This window comes from Crinia signifera, chromosome 8 (assembly GCF_055691185.1).
Source record: "Crinia signifera chromosome 8, ASM5569118v1, whole genome shotgun sequence".
NCBI lineage: Eukaryota > Metazoa > Chordata > Amphibia > Anura > Myobatrachidae > Crinia > Crinia signifera.
The window spans coordinates 154,218,813-154,233,139 of record NC_139224.1 but is presented as its reverse complement, the minus strand read 5'-3'; the positions used below and the strand labels follow the sequence as shown (position 1 = coordinate 154,233,139).

The window sequence follows — 14,327 nt, the reverse complement described above, 5'->3', positions numbered from 1 at the left end:
ATGGCACTCTATACTACTATGTGACACCCTGTACCTCTCTATGCCTCTCTGTTCTACTATGTGACACTCTGTACCTCTCTATGCCTCTCTGTTCTACTATGTGACACTCTGTACCTCTCTATGCCTCTCTATTCTCCTATGTGACACTCTGTACCTCTCTATGCCACTCTACTACTATGTGACACTCTGTACCTCTCTATGGCACTCTATACTACTATATGACACTCTGTACCTCTCTGTGCCACTGTATTGTACTATGTGACACTCTGTACCTCTCTATGCCTCTCTGTTCTACTATGTGACACTCTGTACCTCTCTATGGCACTCTATACTACTATATGACACTCTGTACCTCTCTGTGCCACTGTATTGTACTATGTGACACTCTGTACCTCTCTATGCCTCTCTGTTCTACTATGTGACACTCTGTACCTCTCTATGGCACTCTATACTACTATATGACACTCTGTACCTCTCTGTGCCACTGTATTGTACTATGTGACACTCTGTACCTCTCTGTGCCACTCTATACTACTATGTGACACTCTGTACCTCTCTATGGCACTCTATACTACTATGTGACACTCTGTACCTTTCTGTGCCACTGTATTGTACTATGTGACACTCTGTACCTCTCTATGGCACTCTATACTACTATGTGACACTCTGTACATCTCTATGCCACTCTATACTACTATGTGACACTCGGTACCTCTCTATGCCACTCTATACTACTATGTGACACTCTGTACATCTCTATGCCACTCTATACTACTATGTGACACTCGGTACCTCTCTGTGCCACTCTTTACTACTACTGTATGTGACACTCTGTACCTCTCTGTGCCACTCTATACTACTATGTGACACTCTGTACGTCTCTATACCACTCTATACTATGTGACACCCTGTACCTCTCTACGCCACTCTATACTACTATGACACTCTGTACCTCTCTATACTATTCTATTCTCCTATGTGACACTCTGTACCTCTCTACTCCACTTTATTCTCCTATGTGACACTCTGTACCTCTCTACTCCACTCTATTCTCCTATGTGACACTCTGTACCTCTCTGTTCCACTCTATTATACTACTATGTGAGTGCTCTATGCCACCCTATACTTATGTGACACTCTGCACCTCTCTCTGTCGCTCTTTACTACTATGCAAGATTAGTCCACTTTTTTTTAAATACAAATATAATTTGTTGTTATTTTAAAGTGACAATTTTGTGTATTTAGAATTGGTTGGAAATTGCCCACTTGACCAAGTGACATGAGAAAGGCTGTACACTGACAGTCTGTTCTCAGGCAGTTCCTCCCAGGTCTTATACACAAGGTGAGGGGACTTCTCATACAGCGACAGCACAGAACAGCCTTTGTGTGAATCCAGACAGTCAGTGTCCTACTGTGATGGGCAGACAAACAGAGCAGACCCTCCATATTGCTTCACGTGGGAGCTGAAATCCTTTGCTCTCATTTCAAAACAAACATTTCCCTATGTCCCTCATAAGGAAAAGTTTTCATACATTGTAAACGGATTGTTCCAAATTCACAAACTCATAAACACAACGCAGCTGCTGTAACAGTGATTCACTTCAATCGATTACAATATGTCTTTCTCTAAATGCTGATGGACATGGCCAGACTGGCATACAAAAACCACAGGTTTCAGTTATTGTCTAGCCACGTAATATCACATTTTCTGGGCATGCTGCCAGTGCCTTTTGGAGCTCTGTCCCTGCGTGTCAGGGATGATACTGTGATAGGATCCTTTATAAATGGGCCCCTTAGTTCCTTCATCCCTGCTAACGGTGGTAAAATGCTGCAAATGGGCGGAGTCTAAACCCATAAGTGGGTGGGGCTATATTCAGGACATGGGATCAGCAAAAAAAAAAAATAATTGTCCATCATCAGGGGGGTTTCTGGGTACTCAGAAACCCCCCTGCGTGCGCTACTTGAAGGCCATGTATAACTCTGCTGATGTGTGTCTTAGTCATAAGACATTGCGACTAGGATGTATGAGAAGACTGTGATAATTAATAAATGACCCTTGTACATATGTGTCCGTTACTGTTGTTGCCACGATGTACAGTATATGTAACAAAATGTTGTCGTTGGCCAGTGGTTTTAGGACTGTCCATGCGTCTGAGTCGTACTGTGCATGCACCACAATTGTCTTGTGGCTGCAGATGCGGACAGAAGTAACACGTGACTGACAGATGATGGCGTGCGATACCTCAGTTTTTTGTAGGAGGGCCTTAAGTTCAGGTGGACATTCCAAGAAACATGAGGCTTGCTCAAAGGTCCGATGTGCGACCGATGTTGTGTCAAGCCACAGAACTGAGATGCTGATTGTCGGCGTACAAAACCCGGACGCTGCAAAATTTGCAAATTTCCACACAGCCAGTGCGGAAATAGGCGGAGCCGCAGGTGCAGTTGCATGCACACCTGAATCAGGCTCAGGATAGCTTCTACCTATCATTTATCCAGCAGTCTCAAAATGTCAGGTAGAAGCTGATTGGTCGCTGTTGGCAACTTCTCCACTTGTTCTCTCCTAAAAGTCTTGCCACCTCCCAAATAGTACAGACGGTGTAATGTTAGCATTACTGCCTCACAGCGCTGAGGTCATGGGTTTGATTCCCACCATGGCTCTAACTGTGTGGAGTTTGTATATACTCCCCATACTTGCATGGGTTTCCTCAGGGTACTCTGGTTTCCTCCCACAATCCAAAAATATACTAGTAGGTCAATTGTCTCCCAACAAATTAACCCTACAATGTCTCTGTGTGTGTGTACATGTGGTAGGGAATATAGATTGTAAGCTCCACTGGGGCAGGGAATGATGTGACTGTTCAACTATTCTCTGTACATCGCTGCGGAATATGTGTGCGCTATATAAGAAACTGTCAATAAATAAGTAATAATCTGCTGCTGTTGTCTATAGCCAAATCTATATATATAAAAGGCTAACTACTCCTCACCTCTATGAGATAAAGTACTGCCAGTGACCATTAGAGGCCACGCAATGGACCATATTACTCCTTTGTGTGCTAAAAGATGTCTTAACAGAAAGTAAAAGCAATTTTTACAGGGACACTGATCTGTTTCAACCTTGCTGGATATGGGCGGTCATTCTGGTTTGTTCTCCCCATTGAGACTGGGGGTGGGGTGGAGAGTTTTTGGTCTAAAAACTGTCACAGTTCAATGTGAAAGTATCAATATAGAAAGAAAAAAAATCAGGCGCAATACCGGTGTGGTAAATTGAATGCCAATCTTTTTGTAATAAGACCGCCAGATAATTGGAAGTGTAGCTCCCAGTAGTAACTTGGAGTTGATTACTTGCTAAAATAGGTTTCTATTGGGAGAGAGCGCAAACCAATTCTGATTAGTTCTAAAAGGTTTTTATTAACCCCAAAAAATAAAAACCAACAGCTGATATTGTAATATAAAAAAACTTTAGATTCTTTCTGGGCACCCAAAAATTTGGCCGGACTTATTGACCTACAGAAGAGTGTGATTGGCGTCCAAATATATGAGCAACGAATGGTAACTCTCACTATAAATTCCCATATAAAGTGCAATTACCTTGAATTCAAGGGAATACAAAATAAGGAACAATTTAAAATTGCCTTAAATGTGGATAAATGCATAAATGTGGCTAAGCTGGATGATTTTTGCTTATTGAAAGTATATATGGTTTTTATATTACAATATTAGTTGTTGATTTTTAATTTTTTTGGGGTTAAGAAAAAAAAACTTTTATAACTAATCAGAATTGGTTTGCGCTCTCTCCCAATAGAAACCTATTTTACAAAGTGAAAGTACATTGGAAAAGCCGTCATTTCGATAAGCTTTTACCTAAACGATGATCAGTCAACAAAATAAATCCATTCCTTGTTTATATTAATGTTCTAGCCATCAATCTTATTGTACATTCACCTCTCTTGCAGAACGGGGCGGTGCCGGGCGAGTCCAGGAAGAAAGACGAGAATGTGAAGAGAGGAAACTGGGGCAACCAGATTGAGTTTGTCCTGACCAGCGTGGGGTATGCGGTGGGACTTGGCAACGTCTGGAGATTTCCCTATCTCTGCTACCGGAATGGAGGAGGTGAGAGATGGTACTTTGAATACATTAAAGTTCTACGCAGGTGGAAAACATCTTGCCTCAATTAAATTAACTTCAATTTTGTTTTACTTGAAACCACTAGATGTTCACCCGCATTAATAATTGGTTCCATAACTGACAGTATAACAGTTACTTTTAATTATCTGGCAAGAGACACAAGGCTATTAAGGTTGCTACCTGCAAGGATCTGTACTCAACACATACTGTATGTAGCCTTGCACATCACTGGTGCTGAGAGGGGAGCAGGTACTAATTACTCAGGGCCAGGCTTGCTGAATAGGCCCTGGTCTGCCACCCAGGGTGTGGAATATGTACCTCGATCCAGGAAGCTGTCCCTCGTGCTCTGCCGTTCCATCTTCCTAGTGACAGCTTCCGTAATATCACTGGGAAGATGGCACCAGCTGAGGGGGAGTGTCCTGCTTTCTTCATGAAGCTATATAGGAAGCATCCACTACTCCTTCCTGATTTGGATGGCGCCCCCTTGTGTTTTTTTGTTTTTGTTTTTTTCTCCCTGAAATAGCAGCAATCTCCCTCTCTCCCTCATTAGTCTAGCAATCTCCCTCATGTCACCTAGCCCACATTACACTGTTACATCATAGTTACCTCCCCTCCTGCATTCTGCAGGAGACTCCCTGACATAGCAGCAATCTCCCTCTCTCCTTCATTAGTCTAGCAATCTCCCTCATGTCACCTAGCCCACATTACACTGTTACATTTTTGAGGAAAAAAGGAATGAGAGATAGATACAGTTACATTGAATCATCAGCACCATTTCCCAGCACTTTACCAAGTTTAGTAGCTCTTACTAAGGGTGGTATGTACTAACGGGAAAATGCGGTAAAACCACTGTTTTACGGCATTTTCCTATGTATCAAAACCCCGCCGCCATGTCACCGCATTGTAGGGTATTGCCACCTTTGGGTGGCGATACCCTATAGAAGCCTATGGGCTTCTTTTCGCCGCCCGCCCCCTCCGCCGAAAAACCCGCCAACCCCCTCTCCCCCTCCCTCTGGCTTACCTAGTCCAGGTCCTCCTGGACCCCGGAAGGTAAGCCCTTCCTCCCCCTAGTGATGCAGCCGGAGGTCCTTCCGGCTGCAGGGAGGAGGAGGTGCCGGGGACAGCCTGGTTAGCTGTCCCCGGCATGAGGGATGCAGGAGGGGGCAGAGAGGTGACGGAGACCCCCCGCACACCACATTCCAGGTATCGCGGGGGGCCTCCGTCACCGCATCGCGATTCCAGCCGCACATGTTAGTACATCTGCACTGGCATCGCGGTGGACAGGCGGCGAAGGGCGGCCATGTATATTAATACATCCCGGCCTAACTGCTTTGGGGCTCAACTACATTTGGATATGTCATTTTAAAAGATTCCTCTCAGATGTAGAAGTACACACCCACGCTTCTAGGTGCCACATTCACAATCTCTCCATAAATGGAACTAGACACGCCCTTGAATTGGAGCATGACACGCCCCCTCAATGGGGTGCTGTGCAAAATTCTATTACCTACTATAATCTCCCTGAAACTAATTTTCAAAAGTAGGCAAGTATGCACACACCCCATGCAGTATGAAGATCTTTATGGCCCTGCTAACAGTGTCACTTTGAGCAGCACTAACCTGTGAAACCTTGATGTACCTTGGGCCAGAAGCCGTCTGCCATTCCTATAAGATATTTCTGTGTCAGCGAGGGATACGGTCATATTGTGAAAAAAAACCATGTCGACCTAACGACCTGTCGACCTAACCCATGTCGACCTAATGCATCTGTCGACCTAACCTCGTGTCAACTTTTTCCCATGTCGACCTAGACACCTGTCAACCTTGACCCATGTCGACCTAGAACCCTGTCGACCCAACGGTGTAGACCTATCTGTGGTCAATAAAAGGATCCACACCCGTCAGCGACGTGTTTTGTTGCTCATGTCAATGTTCTTATTGTAGAGGACTCTTCCATTATCTTACTGACACGTGCTGTGCTGTTTTTGTTTTTCTTTCAGGAGCGTTTATGTTCCCGTATTTTATCATGTTGATTTTCTGTGGAATTCCACTGTTTTTTCTGGAACTCTCATTTGGACAGTTCGCCAGTCAGGGATGCCTTGGGGTGTGGAGAATAAGCCCCATATTTAAAGGTAGGTTGGTCAGATGCTAGACTCCCAATCTTAATATGGTGTAAAAATATATTGGCATGTATTCAATGCTGAGGTGAGCGTAGGGGCAGCGTACGCTGTCATGGTTTCGCCTGCGCTCGCCGGGCTTCTCCCGTCAACTGGACTTGCTGCCAGCACACCGGCTCGCTGCCCCTGATGGCGAAAATAGCCCAATACGGTGACACAGCGGCGGCAGGCAGGATGGTGGACTCCAGACGCTGCACAGGCAGGAGGGTGACAGGGCGGCCACTGCGGAGAGGGACGGAGGGCTGCAGCACACATTTATCGACAGAAGGGAGGGCCGCATGACCCAGGCAGTAGTGTGCGCTGAGCGGGACCCAGGTCAGTGCATATTTAATGAGCGGGTCCCCCGTGCCCTGCATAAGTAAAAAAGTAAAAAAAAAATGGGAAAAAAATAAATAAAACTAAAAAATCTAAATATATTAATGTGGTTAAGTGTGGTTGTAAAGAAATAAAATTAGCAAGATCCTTCTAATAATAAAAAAACCTGACTTGTAGACACCAAAAAAATGAATAAAAAACATTTATTTTATAAGTACCAATTTAATTTCACCTAAAAAAGATGTCGAAAGCAGAACGGAGAACTTCAACAAAAAAAAAAACCAATGAACACAGTTCTCCATTTCGGCATTGAATACACTTTCGGTGAACTATGCCAAAAAAACGCATAGAAATGCAACAGTGAATAACAGCGACTATGAAACGGTGAATTGCCCGGCATTCGTTGTTCGCTTTCGGCGAACAGTAATCATTGAATATGGCGAATATAATTTTCATAGAAAAAATTTGCCGTTTTGCCCCCCCCCCCCCCCCCCCCCAAAAAAAGGCATGTTCACCGAAAAAAAAAAATAGGGAAAAGCTAAACAAAATGTAATGTTCTGTGATCAAGTATATAAGGGGGAGGTGTCATGCCATTGGTCTGCTGCTTGTCTGCATACTGTACTGTATACTGTAAGTCAAGGGGCAATGAGTGAGACGTGTTCTGCAACATCACATTCATATACTAAAAAGTTATTATTGTGCTTACTAGTATTTCCCCTAAGAGGTGAGGAGCAGCATTGGATCTTTATTACAGGATATATGAATTTCAGTATTATTTATTTATTTATTAGCAGTTTCTTATATAGCGCACACATATTCCGCAGCGCTTAGTACTTGGTGTAGTATAAATTGTAGAAACATTTTAAATGATAAGAGCGTTATAAATGATAGGGGCATTATAACTGGTAGGGGCAGTGTTAATGATAGGGGCATTATAACTGGTAGGGGCAGTGTTAATGATAGGGGCATTATAACTGGTAGGGGCATTATAACTGGTAGGGGCAGTGTTAATGATAGGGGCATTATAACTGGTAGGGGCATTATAACTGGTAGGGGCAGTGTTAATGATAGGGGCATTATAACTGGTAGGGGCAGTGTTAATGCTAGGGGCATTATAAATGGTAGGGGCATTATAACTGGTAGGTGCATTAGAATGAGACTCAAACCTCAGAGAGAGATATGGTACCAACCAATCAGCTACTAGCTGCCATGTTACTGGCTGTGTTTTAAAAGATGACAGGAGCTGATTGGTTGGTACAATATGGTCACAATGGTAGAAGCTTCAATATACCAGTAAAATGGGCCCAACCAGATGATTATTCCCCCTTCTAATTGCCCCCGGTGCTGCAGATTATCACATGACCCCGCCATGGCAGACTATCTCACTGATATATGGCTATATTGTAATATTTAGCAACATTGATAATATGAGATAATATTAGAATACATTATAGTGATTAGTGACCTTATATACTGTACCGGCTATTTGCAATGAACCATCTGGTCTTCCCCCCATCAGGTATAGGTTACGGAATGATGGTCGTTTCCACCTATATTGGTATTTATTACAATGTGGTTATCTGTATCGCCTTTTACTACTTCTTCATGTCTATGAACCGTGTCCTGCCGTGGACTTACTGCAATAATATCTGGAACACGGGTAACTGCATTGGCGTTCTAAGCCCCACAACCAACTCCAGCCTCAACATCACCCATCAGGCCGCATTGAACCTTTCAGCCATTGTCAACCAGACGGTAAAGAGGACGAGCCCAAGCGAGGAGTATTGGAGGTGGGTGCTGCGCTACGCTCCGGGCAGGTTACTATTTCCTGTCCCGGTCCATGTGGATGGGAGTGTATGAAAAAAAGTCAAAAATAAAAATATAGAAAAATTGGAAAAAGTAATAGAAAGATCTGTATTAATGATGTATATTGCCATGTACCCAGTCTGTAGCCCCACTGAACACGCAACAAGCATTAGTTCTTCATTGGGAAGGTCAACGTGAGTTTTTCATGTTTTTTTGAGCTGACGTGTGCCAACTGGAGGTATTTCATGCCCTACCATTCACTAGGGCATGGAGGGAGAATAGTGAGGGGACGCGGTGCACTGATATGGTGTCCATGTTGACATTTGGGTCAAAAAATTTGAAAACCTCATGTCAACCTTTTGACTGTTGCCCTTTTTGACTGTTGCCCTTCCCAATGTCGGCCGAATGCTTGTGTCAAACATAACAGGCTTTGTCCCTGCAAAATGTTATTCCTGTCACATAAAAGGACAACTAGGGAGGTTATTCTGGTTGACACGCAGCGATGCGAAGTGCGCAGCGCTACGAAGTGCGCAGCGCAACACTGCGTGTCTTTTTTAAGCCCGCCCACTGCTTGCACAGGCTGCTGCACCCCTTTGCCCACACTGCTGCGAATGGATGTTTACATAAACATCCATTCGCAGCCTAAGGGGCCAAATCCACATCAGTTGATGGTCGCCGACCATCGAATGATGTGGAAGGTACGCTCTCAGGTGTCTGAGCTTTGCATGTGTTCTGGAGGGGAACATCCGGTAATGTTAGATGCCCGCCCCCGGCACCGCGTCACTGGGTCATCACTATGGGAATGGACAGGAGCATTAGAAGTATACCTGTGGCAGGTAATAGTCTTGGCCTTATTTATATAGAAGTTTCCAATAAATATGACTTATTATTATGCTTTATATGGCGGCACAAGGCAATGTCATAGATTTGGCTTATTGAGGATAAGTATCAGCAATAGCATTTCCAGCTCTTTGTAAAGATCTTCAATAGATGTGAACACAAAACAATCTATTCTTCATTTTAAGCTAAATAAAAGTTTATTTTGAATATTATATACATTACATTATTGCAATACATAAATGTAAGTGTGCCCCAGAAGAGACGTCTTCTTTTGCCCTTGTACCCTGCGCAGAACATCACCTTTCAGTATCTATTTGGCAGCGCCAAGTAGAGTGTCCTTACCGTCACCCCCCAGAGTGTTCTCCGTGCGGCATAACATTGTGATGTCATCGGACATGGAGAGCGGCGGGCACAGGGCAGCACTATTGCAGAACTGGTTAGAAATATTGAGAAGCCACAAGGTTTTGTCTCCATCTTGCATCTAGAAATCTCGGTGCAGTTATCAGATACTGGGGGTTATTCTGATTCACTCGCAAAGGCAAATTCCTTCTCAAATGGACACATCCATATGTACAGCAGGTGAGGCAGATGTAACATGTGCAGAGAGAGTTAGATTTGGTGCACAGATATCAAAATAACTCACCCAAAACTAACTCTCTCTGCACGTTACATCTGCCCCACCTGCAGTGCAGCATGGTTTTGTCCATTTGAGAAGGAATTTGCCTTTGTGAGTGAACCAGAATAAGGGCCACAATGTAAGGCAGCTGTACAGAGAACACTGTTAGCTGAAATGTGGCAGCAAGCACGCGTGTGACACCATTAAGTGACCCTGGGCCATTATAATTAATGTGCATTATAACCACATTAAGCTTCCTTGTATTGTACTCTGAGCCCCCCCCCCCAGAACAGTTCTATGTGCTGATCTCTCTACAAATGGCCATTGTGTCATTGTTCTAACACTCTGGCGTCTAACGCTGCAACTTCCCCCGCTGCTAATAGCCAAGAATCAGCCAGGATCCTTATACACAGTCACTCTTATCTCCAGCGGGCAGAGGATAAGCAGGGCTTCATGGGAGTTGTAGTACATTTCCAGCCACAGAGACTTCTGGGCGGAGTCAGGCAGCTGTGAGAGGTGGCAGGGGTACAGAAGATGCCCCCGTACTGACTCGTGCCCATCGTTGCTGACAGCCTGTGACATGGCGCTCAGCCCCTGTGCCATTCTCTTGCAGAGGAAGAGATGACAATGCCCAATGTTTCCTGGAGGGCGCTGCACACTAGAGACAGAGAGGAGGGGGGGGGGGGGGGGTGATATTAGGTAATGACGAGACCCACAGAGGGTCCAGACTGCCAGCCATAGAGGCGCACAGGAAATAGCTCTTTAAATGGCCAGCTCCAAGCATTGTCTGAATGTGCACCCCTCACACCTAATGGCTTTCATTGTCCACAAAACAGCCCAAATCATTTTCTCTAGACCCCCACCCATCACATGAAACATTCTCCACGTGCAGCTTATCACATGTCCGAGGAACAAAATCAGCTGAGTAACAACAGAGCACAAAGATAAATGTAACCAATATACTGTAATCCCAGCACTAGGAGACATCTACAAATAGCATCTATTTTGTATAGGCAGCATGGTTGGCGTAGTGGTTAGTTTTACTTCTTCACAGCCAGTTCAATACCTGATCAAAGCATGCTATGTGTAGAGTTTGTACACGCCTACCATGCTTGCATGGCTTTGCTCTGGTTTGTTGTTATGAAGACACGCCCCCTCGCATGTCCCGCTGCTGGAGTAATCATCTAATGGTCGGTGACTATGGAATCATTTCTCCAGGGCTCGCAAATATAAGTCAGTGGAGACTAACGTCACCCGCCACCTGCGTCACGCTGGCATTTACATGAGAACGTCCATGAAAAGCGTCCATGGTCCATGGCCCATCGCCACCACCGCCCCTGTACAGCCCCTCCCACCTTGTGCGAGCGCTAAGCCGACAGTGCAGGTCAGCGAGGGCACTCGCACAGAAGCCCTGCACATGTGCATAACTTCATCATCGGTCGCATGGGGGACCTTCGGTAATCAGAATGAGGGACATAGACTGTAATCTCACTGGGGCAGGGACTGGTGTAAATAATTAAACAATCTCTGTATATATGTGTGTAACGAGTGCCGTCTCTAGCGTAGTGATCTAGCAGGTTACACACAGTGTGACTGACCCATACACTGTATTACAGGCGTTACGTGCTCCAGCTGTCGGGGGACATCGGAGATTTTGGTGACATCCGGTTACCCATCTTAGGATGCCTGGGTTTGTCCTGGTTTGTGGTCTTCCTCTGCCTCATTAGAGGTGTGAAATCCTCCGGAAAGGTGAGATCCGCATAGAGCCACGGACACCAATCTCATGTACCGCGTCAAAGACTCACGCTACATCTAGAGAGACGCAGGGGGCCAGATGTAACAGACTCCGAATTCTGCGACCGTGCAGGATGCTGGCTGAAATTGGGCGTTTTTTTAAGGGGACTGTCATTTGCAATGCAAAACCATACCTTGTACATGATTGCCCGGTACTTATATGTTAGCGTACTAACTACAGTGGGCGCCCAACTAACATATAAGTACCGATTGCCCCTTTAAAAATAAAAGCCGTCAGAGTAATAGGGTTTTCTTTTATCAGTCAGATTTATATACTGTGTGGAATTGCAGTCAGTCTCCCAGAGCATTAGTGATAATAATAATAATAATAATAATAATAATAATTATTATTATTATTATAATAATATAACAAGACATTGGGGGTTATTCTAGTCCATTCTTTCTGACAAAATCCTTCTTAGATGGACAAAACCATGTGCACTGCGGGTGGGGCAGATGTAACTTGTGCAGAGAGAATTAGATTTGGGTGGGGTTTTTCTTCAAAGTGAGATCTATATTGAAGTGTAAAATCATGCAGTCAGTATTTTCCCTGCACAGAAACAAAATAACTCACCCAAATCTAATTCTCTCTGCACATGTTACATCTGCCCCCCTGCAGTGCACATGGTTTTGTCCATCTAAGAAGGATTTTGTCAGAAAGAATGGACTAGAATAAACCCCCATTGTATGGAAGGAGGAAACCTACAAGGGCAGCCAATATGTATGGTTCCTGCAATAATAAGAGAACTCCCCTACCTCACTATGATGAGGTGTAACAGGCGGATGCTAGGGATGGCCATTGGTGCATTCGCCATCAATGGTTGCCTTCAATGGTAATTCTGCAACCAGCCATCGATAGTTACAAACTATGTGATAACCATCCATAGTTTTAGCTATCGATGGTCATCCATTTTCTTTGACTGACTGGCCCTTAGGCCAATCAGAACATGAGGGCGGGGATTCAGGGTTACCGGGGGGGGGGGCGGAGCTATGCTCTGTATCCCGGCACCTTGAGAAAAAAAAAATATTGTTTCTACTGTGCATCGATGTAGGGAATCAATCTGGTTCTCCCCATCGATGGCAAAAGTATTTGGCATCGGCCATAAACCATCTATGATTTGAATGATCAATGGTCGATGGCCATCCCTAGCGGATGCCTCTATACTAGTGTCCTGTACCAGTAACATTACCCCACCCGCACCTTCCCTGTTCTGGGGGAACCCGCAGAGGTCAATTTATTTTCCTTATTTTTCTTTTTAGATTATAAAATACAATTATTTTTTAAATGAGAATATAGTTATATTAGGTGTTATTATAAAATTGACAAATCGTTCTATATATATACATCTTCTCTATAATGTCTACTTGATGACATTCCACTCTCTTGTATTGTATTCCTTCACCACCACCTTTCTCCTTTCCTCAATATCTCCCTTTTCACTCCCCCTTTTCCTCAATATCTCCCCCACCCGGTCAATCCTTCTCCCATTTCTTTCCAATTCTGCCCCCAATATCTCCTGCTTCCCTTTAATCCATGCCCCTCCCCCTTCTTTCCCCTCAGGTGGTTTATTTCACAGCCACATTCCCCTATGTGGTCCTCACTATCCTCTTCATTCGTGGGATCACCCTGGAGGGAGCTGTGGATGGTATCATGTACTACCTGACCCCACAGTGGGACAAGATCCTGGAAGCCAAGGTAAGCGTTCTGTAACGTTACATCATCCCTGCTGATCACCCTCGCTGTGGTGTCCATCCCCTGCATAAGGTCAGGGACGGCAGTATGATAATACAGGAAGGAGACCGATGTAACAGGTATTCCTGTGGTCTGATAAGAAAGCCGGTCCCTGACTCTGCAGTGTGTAAGGCGGGAGAACTGACAGCAGGGTCTGCCACCTTGTAACATGTGTGAGGTGATACTGGATGTAGCAGTGTCCAGCACTGGGTCAGGTGTGATGCAGAGACCAAAGCCCCCACAGAGATGCCGAAAGCATGTGTGGAACTACACATTCCAGCATGCCTGCTACAGTTTTGCTATTAGCGCATGTTAATACTGTGGCTGGGATATGTAGTTCCACAACAGCTGAAGAGACACATTTTGCATAGCCCTGTGTATTATTATTAATAATTAGTAGGCTTTGATTGGTAGCAGAAAGGCCATAAAGACTTAAATTCACAACTACAACATTTATTCTGTGTCAGTAAAACCTCACATTTCTGATGTGTTCCATTCTGACGGAACGCGCTGGCGCTATATCAGTAAACGGTAATTCATTCACAAACAATCGTGTAACAGTATCTGATCGATTGTCCGCTGGGCCCTGTTATCTGTATTGATTTTACATTACTGCACAGTGCCGACACGGGCTATTACAGAACAGCTGACAGAGATTGCTGTGGAATATGGGAAATAGCTTTATAATATTGCTTCAGTGTCCTGTCCCCAGATGCAACGGTCTTTATCTACGTGGTCTTAATTGGCATTGTACTGCGATTAGTTATTTGTTTGTTTGTTTATTTTAGCTGATTATGTATTGTTAGGTACTGCACAACCCTCGTGGCGCCATATATATAAACAAAAATGAAAAAGAATTATATTTGTGTGGAATTTAAAGCCATATTTGATAAAGGCGTAGGTGGGAGGTCAGTTCTAA

General features: G+C 44.4%; 1 protein-coding gene across 2 annotated transcripts in view; it reads left to right on the top strand.

Moving 5' to 3' along the window:
* The window catches only part of SLC6A9 (solute carrier family 6 member 9), a 125,980-nt gene that overhangs the window by 94,412 nt on the left and 17,241 nt on the right, over window positions 1-14,327 (top strand). For both annotated transcript variants that reach the window (XM_083157453.1, XM_083157454.1), the window contains 5 exons: window positions 3,957-4,113; window positions 6,129-6,260; window positions 8,140-8,410; window positions 11,499-11,631; window positions 13,238-13,372. In XM_083157453.1, the coding sequence (XP_083013579.1) occupies window positions 3,957-4,113; window positions 6,129-6,260; window positions 8,140-8,410; window positions 11,499-11,631; window positions 13,238-13,372 (828 nt within the window). The remainder of the gene's footprint in view (window positions 1-3,956; window positions 4,114-6,128; window positions 6,261-8,139; window positions 8,411-11,498; window positions 11,632-13,237; window positions 13,373-14,327) is intronic.